Source organism: Orbicella faveolata, unplaced genomic scaffold (assembly GCF_042242905.1).
Source record: "Orbicella faveolata isolate gen_17 unplaced genomic scaffold, um_ofav_v1 contig_34, whole genome shotgun sequence".
Taxonomy (NCBI): Eukaryota; Metazoa; Cnidaria; class Anthozoa; order Scleractinia; family Merulinidae; genus Orbicella; species Orbicella faveolata.
In genome coordinates, this window is record NW_028301563.1 from 18655397 (window position 1) to 18681641 (window position 26245).

At 40.8% G+C, this 26245-nt stretch overlaps 1 protein-coding gene and 1 long non-coding RNA gene across 2 annotated transcripts in view; both read left to right on the forward strand.

Moving 5' to 3' along the window:
• LOC149105128 (uncharacterized) overlaps positions 1–26245 on the forward strand; it is an 88294-nt gene that overhangs the window by 12235 nt on the left and 49814 nt on the right. The gene's annotated exons all lie outside the window — the stretch shown is intronic.
• Positions 22901–25770, forward strand: LOC110053192 (putative N-acetyltransferase camello). Its single transcript, XM_020759396.2, has 3 exons — positions 22901–22992; positions 23089–23155; positions 24503–25770. Exon 3 carries the CDS (start codon positions 24503–24505, stop codon positions 25226–25228), a length of 726 nt encoding a protein of 241 aa, XP_020615055.1. The 5' UTR covers positions 22901–22992; positions 23089–23155; the 3' UTR covers positions 25229–25770.

Sequence of the window (26245 nt, forward strand, 5' to 3'; positions counted from 1 at the left end):
CTGTTATCTGCATGTCGACTCGTTGAGTTTGACACCTGTAATTTGCCATGTGTTTATGCATTGTTTAGGCTCATTTCTATTGCAAGATATGCTTTTAAATCTCCATGAATTTGCTTTTGAGAGACAAAATATGAAATTTACCGTGAACATGTTGCTTACTTGCATTCTATATTGTGACGCCGGGCCCGGCTGTGATTAGAACTGTTTGCAAGCACAGTAGGTAGATCGTTATCACGGATATCATATTTGTTCTCCTACGATTTCCTTCGGAGACGCCGTAGCTTTACTTTGAGAAAGCTATACGTTTGTCTAGAGACATTCCTATGTTTCTTGCAGCTATCTGATCGAGCTTGTGTTTCTCTCGCTCGATGTATAGGTTTATTCCTCCTTTTTATTTCCTCCTCTTTTGCAAACCCCGTCTTTAAAATGGGGTTGATGCTATACGTTGAGTGCGTATTTTTGCTTTAAGCTCCTTGACGTTAGTTGAGTGCTGCTATGTCTTGCACGATGTAGAACGGGGCACGTCCATAATAATCATGAAAGAGGCTCATTCCAAAATGCGCAATAATGGCGAAAGCGACGAGTCGTTTAAGAAAAGGTTTACAGCTGAACGATCCAGGCAGTTTGACATCTTACAAGCAAAAGAAGCAATCTTTCTAAGTGCGGATGGCTGTTCAGAAAGGGCGAGTGAGTGAGCGAGTTTTCCATGCCAGGGTACCAGTTGAAGCCCAGTGATGGAAGAAAACTGAACTTCTCCATCAAAGAACACAGAGCAATGGTGGAAAAGTTGAATGCCACGATTCCACACTCTTTCAGTGCAATGGACTTGCTTTAAAGCAGGGCGAAGAATTTGCCCACAGTTTTAATGTAAAACAGATCAAATTTATAGAAGCTAAGTTGACGAAGGTCACGCAGGACATGGAAGCACTAGAAAATAAGAAGAGCAATTATAACAGCATATTCAAGGGCATACTCAAACAGCACATCAACAAAAGGAGAAGGACAAAAGAAAACCGCAGAAAGTCAAATGAAAGAAAGAGGAAGCGGACTGAAAACAACGTCCAACGAGTTTATGGAATCTGTGTTGGAAACCCGCTAGGAAATGATCTTCCGCAATGCCTTGTGCACCCTCCTAGAACGGCCGTCCCGGAAGAGTTTATTGAAGTTGAGCATGTTGCCACGTCGTTATTTAGAAGAGATGGGCCATACATCGCACAGGGAATTATTTCACCAATGCTGCAAGAAGCAGAATCACCACCAACCTTGAGCAGGAAGTCAGAGATTATGTTTACACCTTCATGTACCCTGAAGAGTACACTCTGACGGAAAGCATTGCTGCTTCTTGCAGCATTGGTGAAAGAGACTCCCATAGCAGCACAAGCGGCGACGAAGAACTCGACGACAGCGAAGATGAAGATGACTGCCAGTGAAAGTTGCATTCGAAAATAACAGTGTTAAATACTTCTTTTCAGTAGCTACAAATGCTTTTTGTCGCCAAGCGTTTTTTTAAAGCAAATGGAAAGTTTATAATAAATTTGTATCCTGCCTTCTATGTTTATTCTATAGCAATTTTTTTGATATTCAAACATCATGCCATTTTAAAGTTTTACTAAAATATTTCACGTGACCCCCCCTTTTTCCCTTATTTTTTTGGGATGGCCCCCCCTCGAAAGCCATTTATTTTCGCATGCCCCCCCCCCAAATCCCACCAGCCCCCCCTACCTTATAAAAAATGAACGGTCCCTAAATCATAGTTTCAAGAAAAATTCAGTCAAGTTGGAAATGAAATCACAAATAACTCTTCAAGTCGTTCAGTCCTGCAGTCAAAGTGCTCCATCCGCATCTTCGGGGGGAACGTTGCTTTCGGGGTTCAATAGCGAGGGAAAAATTAACGTTACTTTCGGGGTGTCCTTATTTTTGGGGGGGGGGGGGGAGGGAAGGGGGCTGTTACGTTCGCCATTCTACGGTACCAGGCATGTGTGAGTGCTTTGACATGCAAACAAGATTAGTGCGTGTAAGTACGTTACAAAATCACGGACTAAAAAGATGAAAACTGTTTAATTTTAATTGGCCAAACGTGTCTATTAGTCTATTTGTAAGAGCAGGTTGCCGTTTTCAATCTTTTTAAAATTAATATGGGTAATAAGTAACAACTCGTAAAACAAATTTCAAACGTGCTTTTGCAGATGTTACCAACATGTGATTTTATAAGGAGACCCCTGATTTTGATAATTTCCTTGTAATCTTGTTGACTTGCTTTTAATTCTTCCCAAGAAAAAAATACACACATATTATATGCCAGGAGCAGTATAAATTTCTAAGTATTATTTTGACAACAGTGGATCGTTGTTTTCACCTGCAAATAAATAACGAGCAATTGTGCCCTTTTTTTGTGACTGATGAAGCTACATTCCCCGCTTATGAAACTCTTCGATCTTCCACTTCTTGTTCTGCTAAATCACGTTGTCAGAATAGACACAGTTCAAAACGTGCTGGTTAGACTAGTGACATCACGTCACTCTCCAAAACTGGAGAATTCGAATTTGCTCAAACAGCAAAGCAGACAAACAAAGGGACTCTGGCACTCTCTCATATAGGCTGTGAAACTCCCCTGACCGTTCACTCAAAAACGTTATTAAGGGTTTTCATCGTCTATGAGAAGATGTTGCTAGTTTTCTCAGGTATTTCATGAATGTTAACACTTATCACGTCTCATATTGTTCTTTTCGTGACATGCTGCTTTTTTCTCTTGTACTTGCTTATCAAACCAAGATGGCGTACGGTGAAGCTCAATGAACGTTTTTGCTCGTCCAAGTGATTAGGAAATTAACAATAACTACTGTGCTTACATTAATCCCAACTAAATGAGTGGAATGAGTGAGTGACTCGTCTAGATAGTTCTTACCTGCGACTTCTAAACATTGCGTGAATAGTTCACACGGAAATAATTGAATGTGTACGTGACTGGTAGCCGATGAGCTATTCATTACGTTCTAAGGTCATCATCGGTCATTCTAGAAAGTATAGCTTATCTGTGCAACATTTAAAAGAGCGATTCACAAAAGATACATAAGGGGCCCCATCGATTGTTACGATTTAAAAGTTGATTATTTCACAATTTTGTTCTTGATAATACGCAGTTATAGCCCTGAAGGGTCTTTGCGTGTCACTCTCCATCACCGATAAATGGACCGATTAGAATTGGTGTTTACTTCAACCCATATGACCTGATCTCTATCAGTTTTCGCTTTCGTTAAATGGCTTTAAGATTGTACTATTTATATAGGGTTCATTCTAATAATTCGCAATTTTCCAAACACGAAAAACAACAAATGTTCCTGATGCAGTTTAAAAATGGACAGCGACTGTCAGAGGAAGAAAGGGGAGACGTACTGGCTGCTTCGAATATTCTAACTCTGCAAAGATAACTTCAAAAAGAATGAAGAGCGAAGACGTCACACTAAAGCATAATATTATGTATTCCAAGCATATTTATTATTTAGTATTATCAAGGGAGAGAAAATTCTGTTTACTTGTCTCTTTGACCAATAATACAGATTAAACTAGAAGAAAACAAAATCCGCAAAAACCAATTTGGTATTTGTGCTAATCCCAGAACGTGTTTTCCCTTAAATCTGTTTTCCCTTAAATCTGTTTTCCCTTAAATCTGACACTGATTTTATTGAAGTACATCCGCCAAGTACTGCAACCATCGGCGGAAGTTCATTAACATCCCGTGAAGCTATTATACTGCAGCTCATGTTTCCTGTGTTTTTGTGTTATAAATTGGTTGGAACACATTTAATACTCAGTCACAAGAAGCAAACGCTGATCACAGAAGCTGCAAGCACTGGCCTGACAAAACAAAATCCAATTTTAACGCCGACCACTTGATTGCAAGTCACCATAAGTTGACTAGGATGGACAGGTTGACGCCGACGCATTCATCTAACACAGGGAATTCCTTTCCGTTCCCTCCTTCTCAGCCTTTCTACAGATGCCTCCATATCAGGGGATATTCAACACAAGAATTTATCCTAGAATATTGTTTGATGATTGTTACACTGGGATTTTTCATCATGGTTTCACTCTTATTGAAGTTGGTGAAGTGCCTCTTCACGGCCATGTCATCGTCATCTTTGGCTCAGCTGCTGTAAGATAATTAACTGCAAGTAGACCGGAGAGTTCTTTGGGAGAGAGTTCCCAAAGATTTTAAGTGAACTTGCAGCTTGAGACCGCACCGGAGCGAGACAAGAGTTACTCTCTGTTGACACTAAACACGGGCGATAAACCGAACGTGACGACCATATGAGACACTTCTGCTTGTACAGGCCGACACTGAATCGTGAAGTATTGACACCAGAGCGAAAGTTTGGAAGAAAATAAGCAGTTAAAGTAATGAGAAAAATCGGATAAAGGACTTTTAATGTTGGAACACAAGGTGCTTAGGTTTGGAAATTCTCAATATGGAAGAACAAAATTTCCTATGATATTTGTATACATGCATTCGATTACTTTAAAGTGGTAAGTAGTTCAACCATCACGCCCCAAAAGTTAAATTGACATTTTTTTTTTTTTTTAAATTTAAGAATCCATTCCTTGTCTGACCTTTTTAAGCCGAATGGTATTGAAAATAATACATGTAGGACAACATTATACTTTTATGTGGGGAATGTTATCTGGGTGTATTCCAAAATCCTTGTAATACTAAGCGGAGGATTACAATTTTGATCTCACATAAAGATAAACGTCAATAAAAAGATGAGGAAAACGAGACGACAAAGTACTTATTTCTTACCATCGCGTGCATTTAACCTTTGAGGAGGTGTGTATATGTATAAGGTAGCTCTTTCTAGATTTTTCATGTAAATTATTTCAATGAAGTGGTCAAAATATGCAATTATTTTTTCTGTGTATTATTTCCAGGAAATGGAGCTCAGTGTTGACGATGTGCAATATCGGGTATATAGGTTAAGAGAGAGAAGCATGCAGTGATAATTTCTGCGTTGTTTGTATATATTTACTTACTGACGCGTATTCGAGAGAATAAACTTAATAAACTGTAAATGAGATCTACATTGTGAATCGTATTTTTAACCTAATATTTACTATTTTCAGCAAAATATGGGGGTTTTAACCCAGAGTAAGTTAAACATGCAAGTATCTCGATTATTGATGTCAGCCGATCTCATCATACGAATTTGGACACTATTTTTAACTGCAATTTAGATATCAAATTTTGCTATGCTCCCATTCTGCAAATACATTTAGCGGCATTGATGAAGTGACTGTTCAAAGCAAAATGTGTCACAGTCTTTCGCGACATGTAGATATAGACACGCAGTTTTCCACCATTTGTTAACAAGCGACAAGCAATTATACTTGGAAATAAACTACATTGGTAGCTGTCAGTGTTACTTTAGCCTGTGTAAAAGAAAGATCGGGGGGCGGGGGGGGGGGGGGGGAGCGGGGTTGAGAACGACCTGTTCTACAAATGGACGACAACGTCTTCTTTTTAAGCTTCTTCTTTATTACCTTTTCTTACAGATTTTACACTTCTTACACTTCTTAACGGCTTACACTTCTGAACCTAAGATTTTGCTCTTGCTCGTTTATGTTGATTTAGTCAAATCTGTCAATCAAGTTTCAAACTGACATCTAGGCTTACGCAAGGACTTGCGCAGTCCACAACAGTTTTAATGCGTGGATAATTTATGCATCAGTCAATTCCATCTCCCAAACGTTACCATTTTGTTTAAAAAAGATGGCAACTTACCCGGGGTGGAGACAAATAAGTTAGCCAAAAGCCCCGGGGCGAGAAAAGCAAAGAAGACAAATGCCGTCCCCAAACTCATCTGTGAAATAATACTGCAACACACAAGCGCTAAGCCTCTCCGAGTTTTCTTGAGGAGCGGAGGCTGTTCACAGGGTATTGTTATTTCATATGTGTGTGTGCTTTTTTTGTTTTTTGTTTTTTTTGTTTGTTTGTTTCAAATCCGGAATTCATTGTTAATGTTAAAAAACTAGTAATGCTCGGAAATCAGAAAAGCTTCTTATGTATTTCATTTCTAAAAAGTGATAAAAAAATGTCTGATCAGCTTTGAAAAAGAGGATAAAGAAAAGCCAACCTTATCATACTGTGGATGACCGCTGACGTTATTAACTGTAGTAATTTATTATCGTGTGAATCGATACCTGTTCTATCCAGACCGGGAATGGAGGAGTGCAGGGAAGAGGGTCCCGTGCTGACTTTGAAACAGTGGGCGGTTGCATGAAGTGCCCGCGGTTTTGTCAAGTGCAAACCATGCCTTCAATTTTCTATGGTAACCGTGTTTTCGAAGGGTAATTCACTGAAAATTAGCGTTTTTTGAAACTAAAATATCTGTTCATAGTAATGGAGGGGGATGGTTATGAAACTCGACAAAGTTCTTTGCTGTATGTTTTTGTTCGGTTTTTCGGTCTTGATGGTGCACAAAACACGAATACAGTGGAACCCCCTTAATACGACCACCTTCGAGCCATGGAAAATTGGTCGCATTAACGGGGTGGTCGTATCGAAGGGGTTGTTTAAATAAGAAAATGACTGACTGAGCTCTTTTTTTTGGGCCAGAATAAAGTGGCCGTAATAACGAGGTGGTCGTGTTAACGGACTTGTCGTGAGGCGGGGTTCCACCGTAGTTTACTACCGTCCGAGGAACTAACCAATAGAAACGTTTTAGTGACGTAACTCATTCATAGTGTATGAGCGCAAAATAAAAGATTGTGCACGGTCGTGGACCTTCCAACACAAATCTTGGCATCTTGTTTGCTCCTTTGATGTTTGCCGGGCTTCATAACCATTCCCTCTATAAATTACGATCTGTTGTACTGAGATTTTAGATTTATCCTATTCGAAAATATTCAAAGTTTCTGTGTTTGCGTTTAGTTTTTTTTTTTTTTTTCTGATAGTTTGAGATCAATTTTGGAGCTGACATTTCTGAAAAAAACTTATCAGAAATCCAAGATGATGGATCTAATATGGCAAACAGTCATTACTTAGCAGACTTAGGATAGGACAGTCAAGACTAAGATGTGATTATGACTTAAATAAACAGTTTGGATGTTTTACATGCCAGGAAAGTTTGGTTAGTACTGGGTCAATACAGTGAAATCCCGATTTTCCAAACCTCCAAGGGAAACGAAAATTGTTTCGAAAAATCGGATAGCTCGAGTGTTTGGCTGAGGAGGGGAAACGACTTTTGGTTGGGGTAATTGACTTACCTTTTTTACCTAATTTTCACTATGGTTTCTTTAATAGGACCCTTCTGATAAAAGTGTTTAATACATTGATGGGTCATCCTGTTAATTTTTTCGTTATTATTATTAAATTATTATTATTAGTCTGCGTAGTTTGGCTTGGCATGGCTCCCAGCTTTTAGCGTTATAAAATTCTCCTAGGCAATACAGTGTACAGGGGCTCAGTGATGGTCGCAAAATCGCCAGCCGGGAAGAATCTTACATCAAGCGTCAGATTTCTTCCCATCAATTACGGCAAAACTGCTGATCGAGGTCATCGATTTCACAGCAAAGTATGTAAACATCTCACCATCGGAAAGACAGATCATTATGCACGCAAACCACACACCTCAAACGCCCCATGGGTAAAGAAAGGTGCATGCGACGGTCTATTCGATGTAACAATGGGATCTTACGACGGCGCTGAGTCGTGTGAATTGGTCGTGGTATAGATGTTCAACATACTAAAGAGAATTTGCGGTGACACAATAGGATTATACAGAGATGATGGACTCGCAAAATCCCAGGGGCCCACACGCACCAGCGAACGTACCAAGAAGCAAATATGCAAACGTTTCGCCAACAAAAACCTGAAAATAACCATTGAAGTGAACAAAAAGGTGGTAAATTACTTAGACGTGACCCTGGACCTTAACACCGGAAAACACTACCCTTTTATGAAGCCTGGAAACGTACCATCTCATGTACAGGCAAAGAGCAACCGGCAAGATTTCCGTATAACCCCACACATTAATTATGCATACAAACTGAGGTTCAACCCGAAAAACATCAGGGAAAAACCCCGCAGGAAACTAAAAAGAATTATCTCTTAGTACAATTTCCCCGTCGAAACGAGAGTGAAAACTAACCTGGGAAAGAAGTTCTTGCGTATTGTCTGCGAGTGTTTCCCCAGAGGACACGCCCTAACACCTATATATTCAACCGCAACACCCTTAAACTAACCTTGCAGCTGTATGCCCAATGTCAAGAGCACAATCGAAGCACACAACAAGCGCCTGCTTAAGCAAACCAACCCAAGTGAGAGCATAAGCGACGCCAGTCTTTTCAACTGCCGCAAGAAAGAGGACTGCCCGTTAGAAAACCAGTGCCTCACAAAAGGGATCGTATACCAGTTAGGCCACCGTAACAACAGAGCAGGGAAGCGAATGCTACTTGGGATTAACCGACACAGATTTCAAGCTTAGATACGCCAACCATAAACAATCGTTTAGAAAGGAAACATACAGTAGTCAAACTGAGCTCAGCAAACATGTATGGCAGTTAAAGAAAGCCAAGGTAGACTATAAGATCAGATGGAAAATTCTGGACAGGGTGCAGTCATACTCCAACGCAACTAAAAGATCCACTCTAGAAAACTTCTACATCATATGCAAACGAGAACAAGCCACCATTAACAAAAGATCAGAACTTGCGAACACTTGTATAGACACGCAAACAAATTCTTACTGAAAAACACTTAGTATTGTGAAAGCACGTGCGACTTCAAGGGAACTCTATATAAACCAACTAATTAACATAATAGTACATGTCCAACAGTAGTAATTAAGAGGCTGTCTCTGTAAAAACCGACCACTGATTTTATTTCGAAAATTCGATTTTTCTCATAAGCTGGGATTTTGAAGCCCTTACCTAGCCAATCACTAAACTGAGTTTTGCTTGCTTAAAAATTCTAATTGAAGTTTTTTAGCATTGATTGAAGTTCGGTCCGCTCGACCCAAGTTCCATGCTTCCTCGATTGTACTGGTCAGCGAAAAAAAAAAAAAAAACAAGATGGCGGAAAACAAATTGCGGGAGTTCATGCAACTTGAAAATGACAAGTTTTGCAGAAATTGTCCGAGTAGCTGGTCCCTAAAAAGTTCCTTATTCCCCTCGGAAATATGAAACGAGATCTTGGAAATGCATTGCGTGAAGGGGAACTCCTTCTTTCGAGCTGAACGCTGAATTGAAGGAAACTAAAGTGCGAAAGAGGCGGTGGTAATTAGCACACGTATTATGTACGACTTTAATTTTGTTTTTCACCGAAAAAATTGAGGGGTCCAGAAGGGGGTCCAGAAGAGGAGGGGGGGTCCAGGAAGGGGTTCCAGGTTTTGTCTACACCCCGTGACGGTCACATATTTCGATACACACACACTTTTGGTTGGTGCTGACCAAAAGACACGTGGGCTCTGGGAACGAGATTGACTGTCATCCAGGGATCCAAGGAAGGATTGATAAATGCCACGGCCATTTTGTGTTTACAAAAGGTGGTTTAGTTCCCGATCTTCCCGTGAGTATCACGGGAATCACTGATGTGACACTCACGGAAGATTGGCCCAACGTCCGACATTTATAGCTAAATGTCAGAGTCTCAGAAGGCAAATTAGCCTGCTTTGAGGTCACCTTGAAAACCGTTTCGCAAAAAACGAAAAAAATCGAATTAATCCAAATAAGTGTAATGTTTGTATCCTGGATATAATGGTTGACTTTTACTGAAAAAATTAGGCCAATCGGTGAAGGTCCAAAATTTGCCTTATCCGTTCTTACGCGACAGCATCCTAATTGCTACTGTTGGACATGTTTACTACGGAATTTACATACTTGAGCCGAGTATTAGGTCCACTGAACATAATGGGCCAACCCACACACGACCGTGGCTTTGATAGCTCAGTTGGGAGAGCATTGCACCGGTATCGCAAAAGACGTCGGTTCGAATCCCGTTCAAACCTGAAAATTTTTTCGGGTCTAATCCAGTCCACTTTCTTTTATATATATAGCAATTATGTAGTATTTTTACTATTAATAGTATTCATGCGAGGACGAGTAAGATTCCATAAATAGTAGTGTGTGCCAAATTTGAAATACCTACATGTAAAAATTACATCCAGTTTCCATGGTAACTGAAAAATTATTGTTTCTAATTTTAAATCAATGGTGGATAGTTTCCCCGATTGTGACGCGAACGATTTACAACAGTTTAAGGAAAATGCCGAAAATTCGAACACAAAGAAAAGCGCTAAGACCTGGGTTAGTGTTTGGACCATACGGGCTGTTCTGAAGAAAAAGGATACAGTTCAGATATTGTAAGGAACTTGACGAGAGGCTTCAGAAGTTTTTCGCCGAGGTGAAAAAGAAGGATGGTTCATACTACGAGCCAGACAGTTTGCGGGTAATGATAGCGTCCCTGGACCGTCATTTCAAGGAAGCAGGCAGCGGCATTTCCATTGCCAGGCCTAGGGACAGAGAGTTTATCAACTGCCGCAAAATACTCGAAGGGAAAGCTCGCCTCCTCCGTGAACAGAGCTACGGCAAACGTCCCCGTGCATCAAAAGCTGTAAACGCTGAAGATGTGTAAGTCGAAGATTTTTCATTCAGCAAAGACCGTACGACAATGGCGTCGAGTACATCACGTACGAAGAAAATCCCACAAAAACGCTTCAGGGTGGCCATCGCAAAAAGAGTGGTTCAGTCGAAAATGTTTGTAACTGATGGGCCAAGATGTCCAGGCAAACTTCTGAAGACGTCCCTGCCACACAGACCCGAGGAAATGAAAAGCAGTGGGCCATTTTACCTCGCGGTGATTGAGCTCCCGAAGTTTCAAGTGTGGTATAAGCGACAGAGAATAGGGATCCACAGCATTAATTCCTTCATGAAATCTATGGCTGTTCAGGCCGAGATTGAAGGTAAACGCCTCACAAACCACAGTGCACGCAAAACGCTGGTAAAGATACTAAGAGCTGCAACCACCCTCGCTCCGCAATTATTGGCGTCACTGGCCGTACAAACGAGCGCTCTTGTCACGAACTTGCGAAGATCTTTGAGGCCATTCAGAATCATGCTGACTGATGACGTTGTTTGAGGGTTGTGGAATGGGTTTTTTTTCGTGAAGCGTGACGCCTATTTTTAGTTACCATGATTCGTGAACGAAATAATTTATTTCCCGTGATCCGTGAACAAAGGTACTCCGTGATTCGTGAAATAACTAATTTATTTCTCGAGATTCGTGAACATGGTCTATAATTAGCTCATTTTTCGTGAAATATTCAATGTACATAGTAGTCACGAATGCCAGAACTCGAATGCCTGGTGGGCATGTCGTCATTGTTGCGGGCACCGTAAAAGAAGGGAATTCCACTGGCGAGTCTTTTAATGACGTTGTTTGGTGCGAAATCGTTTCATGTTGACCAGCAGACTTGCACGATTTGCCAAGTTGGTCGAGTACACGTTTATTTGCTTCTTTCAAGTAACTGTGCAAAACCTCCACATGTCTGATTGCTTTTGTTATGGAAAGCTTGCCGTTGGTTGGTGCTTGAGATGGACTGAGAAGGGTTTGTACAAGAAACAGAGATGTTTTAGGAATCCAATGGTGCCTTTGGTGGACGTACTAAGCTTAACGGTACCTACTTGGGTGTCTGTTACGACTGAAGATGTTCTTGTCCATCTCAACACACACGCCCATTGGTTGAGAGAATGATGCATCAGAAGACTCGCCATTGGAATTCCCCTCTTTTACAGTGCCCGCAACAATGATGACATGCCTACCAGGCATTCGAGCTCTGGCATGCGTGACTACTATGTACATTGGATATTTCACGAAAAATTAGCTAATTATAGACCATGTTCACGAATCTCGAGAAATAAATCGGTTATTTCACGAATCACCGGAGTAATTTATAAAAAAGTGTATTACATAAAATGCGAAATTTCTTTGCCTTGTAGTAAACAAAAATATATTACTCGCGGTATTTATCCCAAATACTCCAAGAAATCGTGCTATGTCCTATACTTACACGAAAAATCACAGGAGGCAGTTCCTTTATATTCAGGCGTCGTCGAGGAACTCTTGACATATTTTGACTTCACGTGTTCGGTTGAAGAATTTGAATACAGTAAACCATCAGGTTTAATTGCACCTAAAGAAATCGGTTATACCTAACGGGCGATTTGAATTGGCACGCGACAGTGTATAACAGTCACTTATGCTCTCGATCGCCGTTCATCTATGGACCATGAATCCAATGCGCCGTCTCCAACTAACAAAAGAATTTTCCCTCATGACGTTCAGTATTTTTGACCAGAAATGTTACCATTTTGTCAAACCCTATAGAGAATGTGATCTGAGAGAACACTTCCCCCACACATGGGTCTCTTCCAAGGATAATCTTTTTAATTCTAATTTTAAAGGAGAAGGTCACTCCAAAAAACGTATATTGTTGTCAACGTTTGCACTAAGTTTAGTCACTCATCGAAGTTTCAGCCTCTAAGGTGAAGATTTTCCTTATGAAATTCGTCTCCAAAGAAGCCCAAAATTCGAAGATCGTTGCCGCCATTTTGAACAGTACTCAGCAGCCAGTCAGCGTTTTCCGCTTGACGTCATTCCGTCTGAGAGATTTTGACCAAATGGCTTCCGAAGAGCCTTTTAACTATCACTCTGGGTTATGGCTGTTCTTGCGCCATATTATTTTAAACCAAAAATGCTCCAAACTCCGAAATGATAGCATTGAAGATGGTGAAGTGGAGAATCGCTTGGAAAAAAACAGATTTTGCTGACCTTGTGCATGTGAAGGATGCCAAATCAATTGCAGCAGCTGGTTTTTCTCCTTCCAGCCAATTTCGAGTCGGACGGAATGACGTCACATAAACACGGCCTGGCTGCCGGGACAGTTAAAAAATGGCAGCCTCTGAAGTCGCTTCTTCTAGACGAATTTCTTCAGGATTGCGGGCACTTCAGAGGCTGAAACCTCGGTAAGTGGAAAAGCTTAACATTTACTTGCTATAGGCGAAGAAAAAAATGTAAGTTTTTTGGATTGATCTTCTCCTTTAACTGCGAGGCTATTTAGGAATAACACCTGATTGGTCAATTTAAATGACGAAATAACATTGAAGGTTTAATTGTAATAGCTGATCAAATATGCAGAAACTTACGCCTGGATTTTTGGAGCGCAATATTAGTAAGGAAAAAGGAAGAAAAATTCTAACTGTCCGGCGCTTAAAAGGGGCTTTCCAAGGATGTCTTTATTCACTTTAGTCCATTCAGTACTTTTCGAGAAACAACTTTAGAGCGGGTTAGAATGCAATTATTGTCAGTAGCCATGGCTCCTCGTGTGAATCAGTCATGCAGAAATTGCAAGACTTACTTTCAAAGTAAACTTAGGATAAATACATAGAAGATAATTTTCCTGACCAGCGCTTTGAAAGAGCTTTCCAAAGAGATCTCTTTCATTCCAAACGGTGTGATAGTTCCAGAAAAGCAACTTTTTTCGCCATGCACCTGCAACCTCTGGTAGACAATGATTACACAGCACTTTCTAAATTAATATGCAAAACTTTTCATCAGGATTTCGGAGCGCAAGTTCTAACAAATGGGGAAACAAATATTTCAAAAGCTTCGTCAAACTCATTAATAACTCATGCTGTCAGTTCAACAAAACAACGCAATACAAGGAAAGATTTCTGTATAACCCCATACATTTATTATGCATGCAGAATTATTAATTATGTATGCGCTCTATTGTTTTTGAAGACAATAGGAATTCCCGAGGGTATTGAATATATACATTGATAATTACTACTTACTGTATGAATAAAAGAGGATTTCATTATTGCCGAGAGGTTTGTGCGGACAGAATCATGAATCATCATGCGGGGCAAATAGGCGGACCAGGTAAGACTGTGGAGATTGACGAGTCCAAGTTTGGCAAAACGAAGTACAACCGCGGTCGTTACATCGAAGGACAGTGGGTCTTTGGCGGCATCTGCCGCGAGACCAAGGCCTGCTTTCTTGTTCCGGTAGCGCAAAGGGATAAAGACACACTCTTACCCATCATATGCGCCCACATATTGCCGAGGACACGCGTGATGAGCGACATGTGGAAAGCTTACGATTGCCTAAAAGACGAGGGCTATAGTCATCTCACAGTTAACCACAGCCTAAACTTCGTAGACCCAGACACAGGTGCGAACACCCAGCGCATTGAAAATACATGGCGGGGAGTCAAACGAAGTATGCCTCGTACAGGAACATCCAAAGATCTCTTTGAAAGCTACCTACAGGAATGGATGTGGCGTAAGCACTATGGAGATGATCCTTTTGGAAACATTATCAAGCATATCGCCGACTTGTACGAAGTGCGCAAAGATGCGTAAATTGTTCCTTGTAACACTGTATGCACTGTTCATGATCTGATCGCCACTTCATGGAGGAAAGAAACAAAATACACAGCTTCATCGCATGGGTCTGAACTTGAGGAAGGAAATCAAGGGGAAAAAAACGCCGAGAGACGCGACAGGTAAGCTATAATTTTTATTTCACTTTGTTTACATTTACAAAATTAGTATAATAGTGGCTAACCCGCTCAACAGATTATCGCTAACCGCAAGCAGCCGGTTTTGCTTAGGCCTAAAGCAGTATTTTTAAGCTTTTTTAAACTAGCGAACAGGTCTAAATCGCTATTATTTTAAGCAGTTTTAAGCCTGCGTTCAGTTTAAAAATACGGTAAATGCGGCCCAAATTATGATATTTCGCATCTGATGTCCGTAATTTAGACCTAAAACTCGAGAAATTATTCTACGTCTCAAAGAAATCGTTCCATTTTTGCGTATTTTAGATAGAAAACTGGAAAAGTCTAAAAGTATGCGACACTTAGAAAAAAAAATGGTAAAATTTAGAGTTATTCAAATCAAATAAGTCTCAAAGGAGCACTATTGTTTACTCTATTGTTTAGTTAAACAAAGAACTGTATGCATAATAAATGTATGGGGTTATACGGAAATCTTGCCCAATACAATAAGATGATCTTTTTCGTCGAATTTCAAACTGGAATCGAACATCTCTGTTGTCTGGTATTAACAGTCGTTGAATAGATTAGAATATTGAATCTCGTGCTCCGGTTGAAAAATACCAGAGATATTTTCGAGATTTTTTCAGCACGGTCTACTAGTTAATAGCCGATCAAATTCATTCCAGGCCGACCAAACTGTTTGGCCGACCTCCACTTACCTTGCACGAGGCACTAATTAGCTGTTATTACTCCGAAAGTCACAATAGAGAAGTTGACAATAAAACAGAAAAAAATCACACTCACCTTACGCGGGCCACTTCAACATTATAAACTAGTAAAGATGACTTCTCGCTTCGACGAAAAAGTACGCGCGCGCACAAACACACGTATCATTTCAAGCTAATATATACATTTCGCCGATAAAAGTAAAATATAAAACTTTAAGGTAAAAAACTGTTAAAATTGAGTCTTAACGTTTTCGATCTGTTTGATCATCATCAGAGTGAAATAATATACATACGCTCAGTGTTATGCGTGATTTTGGAAACCCAAAAAGTAGACTACGAGTAGTCCCTCTTTCGCTTAGTCCGTCGTGCGAGACGCGAAAGAAAACCGCGAGAAAAAAGTGGCCGCGCGAAATCCTGGAGGCGAAGAGCACGCGAAAGGAGGGACTACCGCCTAAGCCCAAAAGTTTGAATTATGCGTTGCTCTCACAACGCAAAAATATGATTGGCTTATGTTAGGAGCGATGACAACGTGTTGTCAACATCCGAGATACTGTGACGTCTTGCAGGAATGTTTTGGAACCGGAGCAAATCGAAGCGGTACCAGAGCAAATCGAAGCGTTGGAATCGCGCTTCGCAAGCCGTGATGTTCTTGCGAATCTGCCAACAGGCGCTTTGGAAAGATTTAAATTTATCCAGTGTTTTGTTTGGCAAAGCTTTCTGCCTCCACCCCGACTGCAAGCGTGTTAGTGATTTCGCCGCTCAACAGCATCTTCTACGTCAGCGAATATAAATTCACTGAGCTTGGCTTTTCTGCCGTCCATTTGAAAGATTGAACCGGACTCTCACTTGACACCGGACATTCACCTGAAATTTTCCGCTGTTATCGGCAAACATTTCACCGCAGTTGGATGATCTCCTATGTATAATGTATAATGTATAATGTAAATTCTCGGTTGAAACTCTGTTGAAATTTTCGCAATAACTTTTAGACGCAGCGAAAATCGTTACAAGAGGCCTCATTCGCCGTCTTCTTTTTAAAACTTTTTTGACAGTTTCGCTGAACGAACACTGAACGAAGATATACTTCTCACGGCATATGTTTTTGCCCGGCCACTTGAAGAGTAGAGTAGAGCAATTTCATTCAGATCTCCCGGGGCTATTGATAACAGGCGATAATAGGAGGACGTCAAGATGAGAAATCCTACACCGAAAAATCACTCGGCCGTGAAAGGGCAAACTCTCGGGCTTAGGCGTAGACTACGAGTAGTCCCTCTTTCGCTTAGTCCGTCGTTCCGTGACGCGAAAGAAAACCGCGAGTCAAAAGTGGCCGCGCGAAATCCTGGAGGCGAGGAGCGCGCGAAAGGAGGGACTACCGCCTAAGCCCAAGAGTTTGAAGTATGCGTTGCTCTCACAACGCAAAAATATGATTGGCTTATGTTAGGAGCGTTGACAACGTCTTGTCAACATTCGAGATACGTGTGACGTCTTGCAGGAATGTTTTGGAACTGGAGCAAAGGGAGGCGATACCAGAGCAAATTGAAGCGTTGGAATCGCGCTTCGCAACCCGCAATGTTCTTGCGAATCGGCCAACAGGCTTTGGAAAGATTTAAATTTATCCAGTGTTTTGTTTTAAAGCTTTCCGCCTCCAACCCGACTGCAAGCGTGTTAGTGATTTCGCCGCTCAACAGCATCGTCCAAGTCAGTGAATATGAATTCACTGAGCTTGACCTTTCTGCCGTCCATTTGAAAGATTGAACCGGACTTTCACTTGAAACCGGACATTCACCTGAAACTTTCCGCTGCTATCGGCAAACATTTCACCGCAGTAGGATGATCTCCTATGTCAAAGACATAATGTAAATTCTCTGTTGAAACTCTGCATTTGAACTTTTAGATTTGCACCTACAGACGCAGCGAAAATCGTTATCTGATGTCTCATTCGCCGTCTTCTTTTTAAAACTTCTTTGGTAGTTTCGCTGAACGAATACTGAACGTAGATACACTTCTCACGGCATTTGTTTTTGCCTGGCTTTTTGAAGAGTAGAGTAGAGCAATTTTATTCAGGATATCTCCCGGGGCTATGGACAACAGGCGATAATGAGAGGACGTCAAGATTAGAAATCCTATACCGAAAAATCACTCGGCCGTGAAAGAGCAAACTCTTGGGCTTAGGCGGTAGTCCCTCCTTTCGCACACTCCTCGCCCCCAGGATTTCGCGCGATCATTTTTTCTCGCGGTTTTCTTTCGCGTTACGCACGACGGACTAAGCGAAAGAGGGACTACTCGTAGTCTAGCTTAGGCGGTAGTCCGTCCTTTCGCGCGCTCCTAGCCCCCAGGATTTCGCGCGGCCATTTTTTTTCCGCGAATTTCCTTCGCGTCACGAACGACGGACTAAGCGAAAGAGGGACTACTCGTAGTCTACCCAAAAAGCGATGAAACAACAATTCCTGTCCACTGGTTCGATGAAAGACCTAAAGTCGAAATCCGTCTCCCTTTCCGCGGAACAAATGAAGTAGAAAGTAGAAAATTCTTAAGGAAACTTAACACGTACACCAAATGGAGATTCAACTTCTCTATCATGTGGCAAACACGCAAGATGGAATCAATCTTCAAGATAAAAGACAAAACACACACCTGTCACACGTCATTTATGAAGGCAAGGGTACTTGTGGACAAACATACATTGGCGAAACAGCACGCAACCTCGAGGTTCGTGTTAACGAACATTCAGATGTTAAAAAGCAGTCGGAACCAGCCAAGCACATCACAAAACACCCTAACCACAAGTTCTCGTGGAAAGTTTTAACCACTGCCCATTCATGGTTAAAAATGAGAATAAAAGAAGCGTTCTACATCGCATGCTTCCGTCCAGACCTAAACAAACAAGTGCAATCACTGGCCTCACCTTTTTCCCATGGGAACAGGTATTACATAACTGGCATTACCTGAACTATAATAACACCGAACGTATGCATATTATTTCACTCTGATGCGGATCAAACAGATCGAAAACGTGAAGACTCAATTTTAACAGCTTTTTGCCTCAAAGTTTTATATTTCAGGCTAAAGATTGGTACATAAACTCGTCCTGTTGGTGACCTTCAAGTTTATTAGCTTAGAAAAACATTACTATAATTAGTGTAAACCTATTTGTCAATTTTTAGATATGAAAACTTTTTAGCCGTTTTTAGTATTGTAAAGTAGTATTGTAATGTAGGCGAATTGACTCAGATCGTGCACGCGAAACGACTTCGATCGTGTAGGGGCAGTCTCTCGTTTGCTCACACTCACAGTTACGTTGGCACGCTCGCTTGATTTGCGTTCGCTCGCAGCAGTAAAGATTTGACCGGGAGGGATTTCTGCATGTACCACACCGTATCCCCAAGAGTAAGAGGAAAGGGGTCAATTTTGCTTACGCAGCTAATAACGGTACGTCAGCGCTTACCCGCAAAGCTTCCAGTTTCAACCGTCGATGGACAACTATGTTTCAAAGATACCTGATTTACAAAGATTCCCTTCTCTTTCTGTTCGTTGAGAGAAGATAAGTTTGATTAGCCTCTGTCCCCAACCAGGAACGAGTAAAATTATAAAATACTGGTTTTTGACAAGTGGCTGCGTTCGACAGAACGCAGTTCTAATCGGGTAATGGAGGAAAATCGAGTTTTCCTGTATGTATCTTTCTCTGAAAACCAATTTGCACCCCCCACTCCCTCCCCCCCACCCCCCAAAACATATTCAGGGGGGACTGACGTCATCTCCATGTTCGTCCATGTGCTTTCTTTCGAGTGTCGTGCAATATTACGGACTTTCGAGTGTTGAGACAGCTTACTGTGGACCGTCACGTGCGGATGAGTTGTTTATTTAAAGTTTGAAGTTAGTGTTAATGACATTTTTATATTCTTGTAGACGGAACAAATCTCTCCCTTCAATTAAAGTATTTAATTCCAAAATTAAAATGATTCACCAGTTTGAGACAATGATCGCAAAATCAAATAATAAATTAAAAGCTCGCAATATGAAATGGGGCGAGTACAAAAACAATTAGACTGATATAGAATCTCGTGTTGTTGCTGCACTGTACTAGTATCATATCTAAAAGTAGACGAGAGTTAAGAGGAACTGGGGTCTGTGTATGTAAATGTACGATGTACCGTTTCTGTTTGTTTATGAATTATGCGTGTTTATAAAAAATTGTAAGTAACTTCAAATCAATAAAAAATAATAAAATGCAAAACAAAATAAAATAAACATAAACAACCCTTCAGACATGTCTGTACGACTGTTCGTACGAACAGAAAGCTGTAGTTTGGCTGCTTGCTGCGTACCCTCTTCTCTTCGACCAAAACCAACGCTGCTTTTGAAATGTGTACTTTTCCGCACTTCGCTAGCCTACATTTCTGTGCGCAAAATATGTAACATAAACCCAACGAAAGTGTTTACATGGGAAAAGAGTTCAACTCCCACAGGATTACTTTGGTACGCCAACATGTCCTCCGTTTCATTATTTCGGAATTGAAAATGCTCAATAGCTGTTTCCCGAAAGCCAAGGCGATTCAAGTCGTGTTCGTTAAGGGCCCATTAACCGATCTTTTCGAGCCGTTGCTAAGGAAAATTTATTCTCATATAACCTCATCATTTTTAGTTAGTTCAGAGTTATTTCATGTGTTTTAACTTTTTCATGTTCAGTAACACTTGTGATGACGTCATCAGGCCACGCCTATGGTCATGTGACTAATACAGAAAAAATGCAAAGGCTCCCAGGCAAATTACGTTATCGGGATTTTTTTCATTGATTTAATATTTTAATTTAAATCCTCATTACGCTATGCATCGATTTTGTTTCATTTCTAAAAGGTCAGATTTTGAGAGCATTTCAAAATATTGAAAAATTCGTAATTTTCCGAAAAAAAAGTATGATTTCGAAAAAGGAATGCATAGCTATGTTTCCAACATTGGCTTTAATCGAAATTCGTCGAAAAAGGCTGGATTTAAGGAAAAACCGCGTTTCCTTTAACATTTAAAGAAACCGGAAGTGCGCCCGATATCTATTGAAAGTTACCCTATCAGCGCGTGCGCGGTTTACACTACCAGCGCCCTTCGGTAAGATCAAACAAAGCCACACGGAGTTAGTTTTTCTCTTTCTATTGCTCTTATTTTTCTGTCTTTTTCTTAGTTTGTCTTTGCCTGTACTTTTTTTACTTTTACATTTTGGTATAAAACACTGACTGAGGTATAAAACGTAGATTAAGCATTACGGACTGGGTATAAAATATGGACTCATATAAAAAACACGGACTGCGGACTAAATGCGGCCTACCGACTACAGTCTATGTTTTATACTGACCGGTCGTAACTAATATTACGTAATACATGTACAAATGAGAACAAACCTTCTTGTATGTTTGTGCTTTTGCCAATTTCACGTCTACCAAACAGCTCAGGCACAACATGTTGTTCCGAGAATTTTTACTTTACCTACCAGTGCTCGAACGCACTGTTTAATCTATGATTACTACTAGTTTTAACCGGTTTAAAACTTACGCATGATAGATAGATTTCAAAACGCTGTCCGTTTGCGAGACTTCAGATCGAGATAGTATATGCTGACCTGTGATTGGCTACAAATTACAATTTACAACACTGCGCTGACATGAGCTCGTCAAGTACTCATCAAATTCAAAGTTTTTGTCCGATGAATAGTCGACACTTTGCATAAATGACGCCGATATTTGAGTAACAATATTTATACATCCTAAGCGTCACATTTATGTGGAAAATCCATTGTCTGGAAACATTAACACGAGGCTTGCGATGTATAAAGTTTTGTCATTCAAACTGAGACGCCATTTATGCAAATTGTTTATAACTGACAATCTTTGGTCTTTTGCTGTTTGCACAGACCTAGTCAACATGGTCAATGAACATGACGTAAGGACTGTAAGGGTTGATAGTTCTATATATCCCCAAAACACTTTGTTATCTGCAGCTAGCTTGCAGTTTGAGAGACCAGCGCTCGACAGGGTGGTCTTGAATGAAGCCAATAGACCAATTTCGATGTATTAAAATTCAGCCTTAAACAATAGACCTCAGCGAGAGGCCCTGGGGAATAACTACAGAGTCTATGAGGTTTATTCCCCAGAGCCTCGATCGCGCTGATGTCTATATGTTTTAGGCTGAATTTCAATGAATCAAAATTGGTCTATTTTGGTTTAATTCGCCTGCATACTTCTTTTGTCGCTCGTTACTTCGTAAAACTTTGCGAATTTTATGTAGTTTCTCTAAGAAATAAACGGTAGAAAAGTCGTAATTCAATTCCACTGAAAATAGACCAAAATAACTAAATACTCGATTGCGTGTAAACGTTTCGCATGACAAAGCGCGACATTTCCGACATTGCGACGTAGTTCGTCTTATGTGATCGTCCGGGTGAGGGTAACGGTAGTTCTGAAAAGAACTGTTGTTGGTGTCTTCGAGTCAAGTGAAGTTAGCGCATGCACGATAGGAAATCGGACGGTTGCGAGCGGAGGTTCCCCTCGTCGTCTCTCACCGAGTAAATCTAGACATGTTTTTCCATCTTTGTGTGATGTAGTCTTTACACTAGAGACAACAGTCCACTCAGGGTAGCTAAAATTGGATGTTGAGTTACAAAGTCCGATGTTCTGGAGATGGTTCAGAAGATGATACACTATGGTAATAGCCAGATTGAGTTACATGGGATGTTGTTTTCACGTGAACATAAAAGCGACCTTCGATCGAACGTGACAGCAGTACTTGTCTAGAATTACGTCACACAGTGTAACATGTCCTGGTCGTCTCTCTATATATTTATAACAAAAACAAGCAAATCAAATGAACTTTAATTGTTCGATTCTGTCGACTGCGTAGACAGTCGGGCGATATTTTTTTCAACTACTTGTATCGTACTTACCCGGCGGAAAGCTATAAATAGTGCAACATGATATGAGTGGCAGGTTTGTCACAAATCTCGTTGTATTCATTTTGTATACACTGTACTTTTACGACCCCTAAACTCGTGCTATTGGACATTTAGTTTCAGCTGTCTGCATGGTCATCCACATAGAGTGACTCGGCCGTAAAAAGGCGCTTCTAAGCGTTTCTCAAACAGTGATGTTGTTGAGCTCACTAACGCTTTAGTACGTGCACAGGTGCGAATGACGAAACAGTCTGAAAATCTCGTTGCGGCAACCTTTTAAGTAATACCTACACGTCACAGTCCAGGGAAATAGCCAATTTAACAAGGTTTGTTCATAATGAAGGAGCGGAATTCTTACAAAGACGCGTGATATTGTTGGGGTTCTAGAATGATATAATAATCGTGATCTCTTACGTCGAAGAAAACAACTAAACACGTTACATGGTAGCACGCGACACTAAAACAATCGTCGGTCTATATTTCGAAATCAACATCACGTCTGAAATCTACAAGGCGCTGTGATTGGTCGAAAGGCGCAATTTTACGTCATTGTGTTTCATAGTGAGACCCGGAGCCAATCACAACCCGATCGTACTCACAATACCAGCACGTAGGTTCGTAAACATTTGTAAACAGAGCTTACATCGACATCACGTATTCCAGTGCTATAATTGGGATGGCAGGAACAGAGCTCTGTCTTTTTTGCACCATAGCTGCCACGCTCACATTTACTTTCTGGTGCAAACTCCGAGTTTGTTTCGGAACAAAGCGGAAAAAGGTTCGAGTTTGTCAGTACATACCTCTGGAAAGACTGTTCTTTTGCTGACAATTTAAACACAGAGAAGTTACTAATTTCCTTTTCACTCATTTGCAGGGAACAGAGCCAGACCAGACACAAGCGCTCGTAAAATTTTGGAATCAAGGCAGATCACAACACGAAGGTAAATACATCACACATTCCCATAACTATTTCCTTTTCAAAGAAGCAACGTGATCAAATAGTAAGTCAAGAGAGAGAGACTAAATGAAAACAAAACAAAAAGGGAATATCGATCGCGAACATGGTTGTATACCGTCTCAGCATTCCTATTTTTATAGTTTCGCGAACACCAAGAATTCAAACCAGGTTATTCAGAACAAGCCAGCTTTACAAAACTCAACCTTCATACAAATCGTTATGCTGCATGAATTCAGTCATTCTACATTTTCCAGGCCATCTACAAATCCTCAGTTCACACCAGGCACGTACCCGCGAATTCAGAACGAGAAATGTCATGGAACTGAAGCACACTGACAAACAAACTCCGTGTACGAAGACCCTCGACTTTTTTCTCAATAATCCGAACTTGTGGAAATTCTTTCATATATCAAGAGAACTACATCGTAGTATACGGAACCAACGAAAAAAAAGCTGTCCACAAGCTTCAGATGTGATTTATTTATTTCAATCACCCTCGCCTTCAAGCATAACTCGATAATGTTTTCTTTCGTCTTCATTTGTGGAAACTAGAATTGCTTCGAGGAGTCCGAAGATTCTCTTTGACCGCGTCTTACTTTGAAAAAAACTAGCGTTAACTTGCTGTGATCGCAACAAAAAATGCTAGACTAGAAGTGCGAGTTAGCCGGTATTACATATTTCTTTTTTTTGTTGTTGTGGATCTATATTGGAACCTTGTTACGTTCAAGCAGCCATGAAATGAGTCCCTTAAAAATGAGATCACTTCTGACAATCCAGTGAGAAGAATCTTCAGAACGAAAATGAAACTTTTGGTGAAGTTCACAGCCTTGTTAACAGCCGTCCTAGAGCATTGTGCAGTGAATAAAACAATGCAAAGAGGAATACTTCGTCCGCTAGCATCTATCTGCAAAAATTGAATTTACTTTCCAAGACAAACGTATATCTAAAACTGGGAATTTCTTCCGAAAGAGGCTGAAAGGCAGAGTTCATGTCGTTCCCTCCCAAAAACATCACATAGACACAGAAGAATATATATGGTTACATCATATCAGCAAATCAGTGCACAATATATAGGAGACAGAACTGCGTAGGAAGCCAGGTGAACTAATCCGACAATTTACTGTTAAGTCAGATAAGAAAGGAAATTCCAGGAGTTAATCTCAGAGTTTAGCCGCAAAGGGACGCAGATCTAAACAAGGTGCCGGTGCGGGCCCACACATGAGATTAGACTTTATTAGGTGTGAAGGCCGGGGGAACAAGACAGGAAAAAAGCACACAACAGGATTGCCACACCTAATTCAAAACGTTTTCGTTTCTTTGTTTCTCACAGATGACAAAATCCACCAAAGAAATTCTTCTTCAAGGGAGTACTTTCTCAACAGCAGCCAGTTCCAGCGAGGTAAAAATACGCTCGTACGAAAGCTCCGATTATGAAGATTGCAGAGAAATATTTACACAAGGAATGGAGCAGCTCATCAGCCTTGTGACTCGTCTAGTCTTCCCTAGATACTGTTGGATCCTTGCAGTGTTGAACGTGTTTGTTTTCCTTGCTGCTTTCAAATACAACTTGTGGATTGTTCCTCTGTACATTTTTGCTTGCGCCGTTCTGCTGTCTCTTCTGTATGTCGATGTTTACCTGGAGTGCTGGAAGTTCATCAACAACTGCTTAGCAACGGACTTAATGAACATTGAGAAGAGTTACATGTCCAATGATGGCTCTCACATGTGGGTAGCGGAGTGGAATGGTAAAGTTGTGGGCATGGTGGGACTCATTTATAATGAACGCCACAAGCCAGGGGTCGCTGAGCTTCAGAGGATGTCTGTATCGCCAGTCTGCAGACGAATGGGAATCGCCAGGAAACTGATTGACGAACTGCTCAAACACGCCAAGGATCAGCAATTCGAGAAGCTTGAGTTGACTACCACCAGTGCACAGACACCAGCTATTCGGCTGTACAAGAAATACGGCTTCAAACTCATGGCCGTCTTTCCTTATCCTCAGAAAATTCTTGCCGATCTGCAATACACTTGCTTTGACCTTCAGTTGACCGATTAGAGATAGTCTGGTGTCTTCTCCTTGGACTGAGGCAAGGAAAAATGCTGCCTACACTAAACAACTAGTGTACTTGACTGAGTTAGCACTGCAAGGTGGCAGACAAACATTGTCGAGATTCAAGATCTAAGATCGAATGCTCCAATTCTTTGGCTGACGGGGCCACTTCTCGAGTCATATTAACCGGACTTGTCTAAAGAAAGTTTACTTCTTCCAGATGAGATGTAGAAGTAGTTATGTGCAGAATTGAACTTATTAGATCATCAACTTTCAACGACGGGACTTGTGGTACATTGTAGCAAAGGCGGAAGATGGGTACTATTTAGAATCCATTACAAAATCATAATACAAAATTGTTTCATTTTCCTAATTCATTTTGTCTCGATTGTGACCTCCCAGTTTGTTTCATTTATGTGTAGTTGTATAAGTCTGTTTCTCAAACTGTAGAACACTGTTTCGTGCTAAAGATATCTTGATAAAATAACTTTAAAAACTGTCTCTCATGGATGTGACGTCGTAATAAAAACAACCCATAGTGGAAAAAACCTTGTGTGCAATTTACCTTTGGCAGTTCTAATATCACTTAAATGGGACCTTGCGCCGGTTGTACCTCTGCAACCTCCTGTGCCTGACCAATATTTCGAACTTATATTTTCACTTCTCAATTGCCATAAACCTAAACAAGCAGCAAATAACAACATGACACTCACAAACGGAATTGTTTCGACCCCAAACGTGATGACCACTCTGCCGAGTAGATTCTTCTATAGTTTCAAGGTTTAGAAATACAGTTTTCTTTTACTGGCGGTATAACCCAGCATGCGGGGAAATGAAATTCTATGTCAGGGCGATTTTGCCTTAAAATAACATTTTACTTTCGGGATAGTAAAACTTTGATACTCGGAGTAATTTGTTTCTCAACCAGACAGGGCAAGTAGGTCATATGTTGCCAGCTCCTTGTTGTTCAAAGGCCGGAGGGATTAGTTTTAACAAAACAAACCACGCTATACCCAGGCAGTG

Coding starts and splice junctions, on each gene's coding strand:
- LOC110053192 (XM_020759396.2), top strand. CDS start 24,503: ATGACAAAATCCACCAAAGAAATTCTTCTTCAAGGGAGTACTTTCTCA.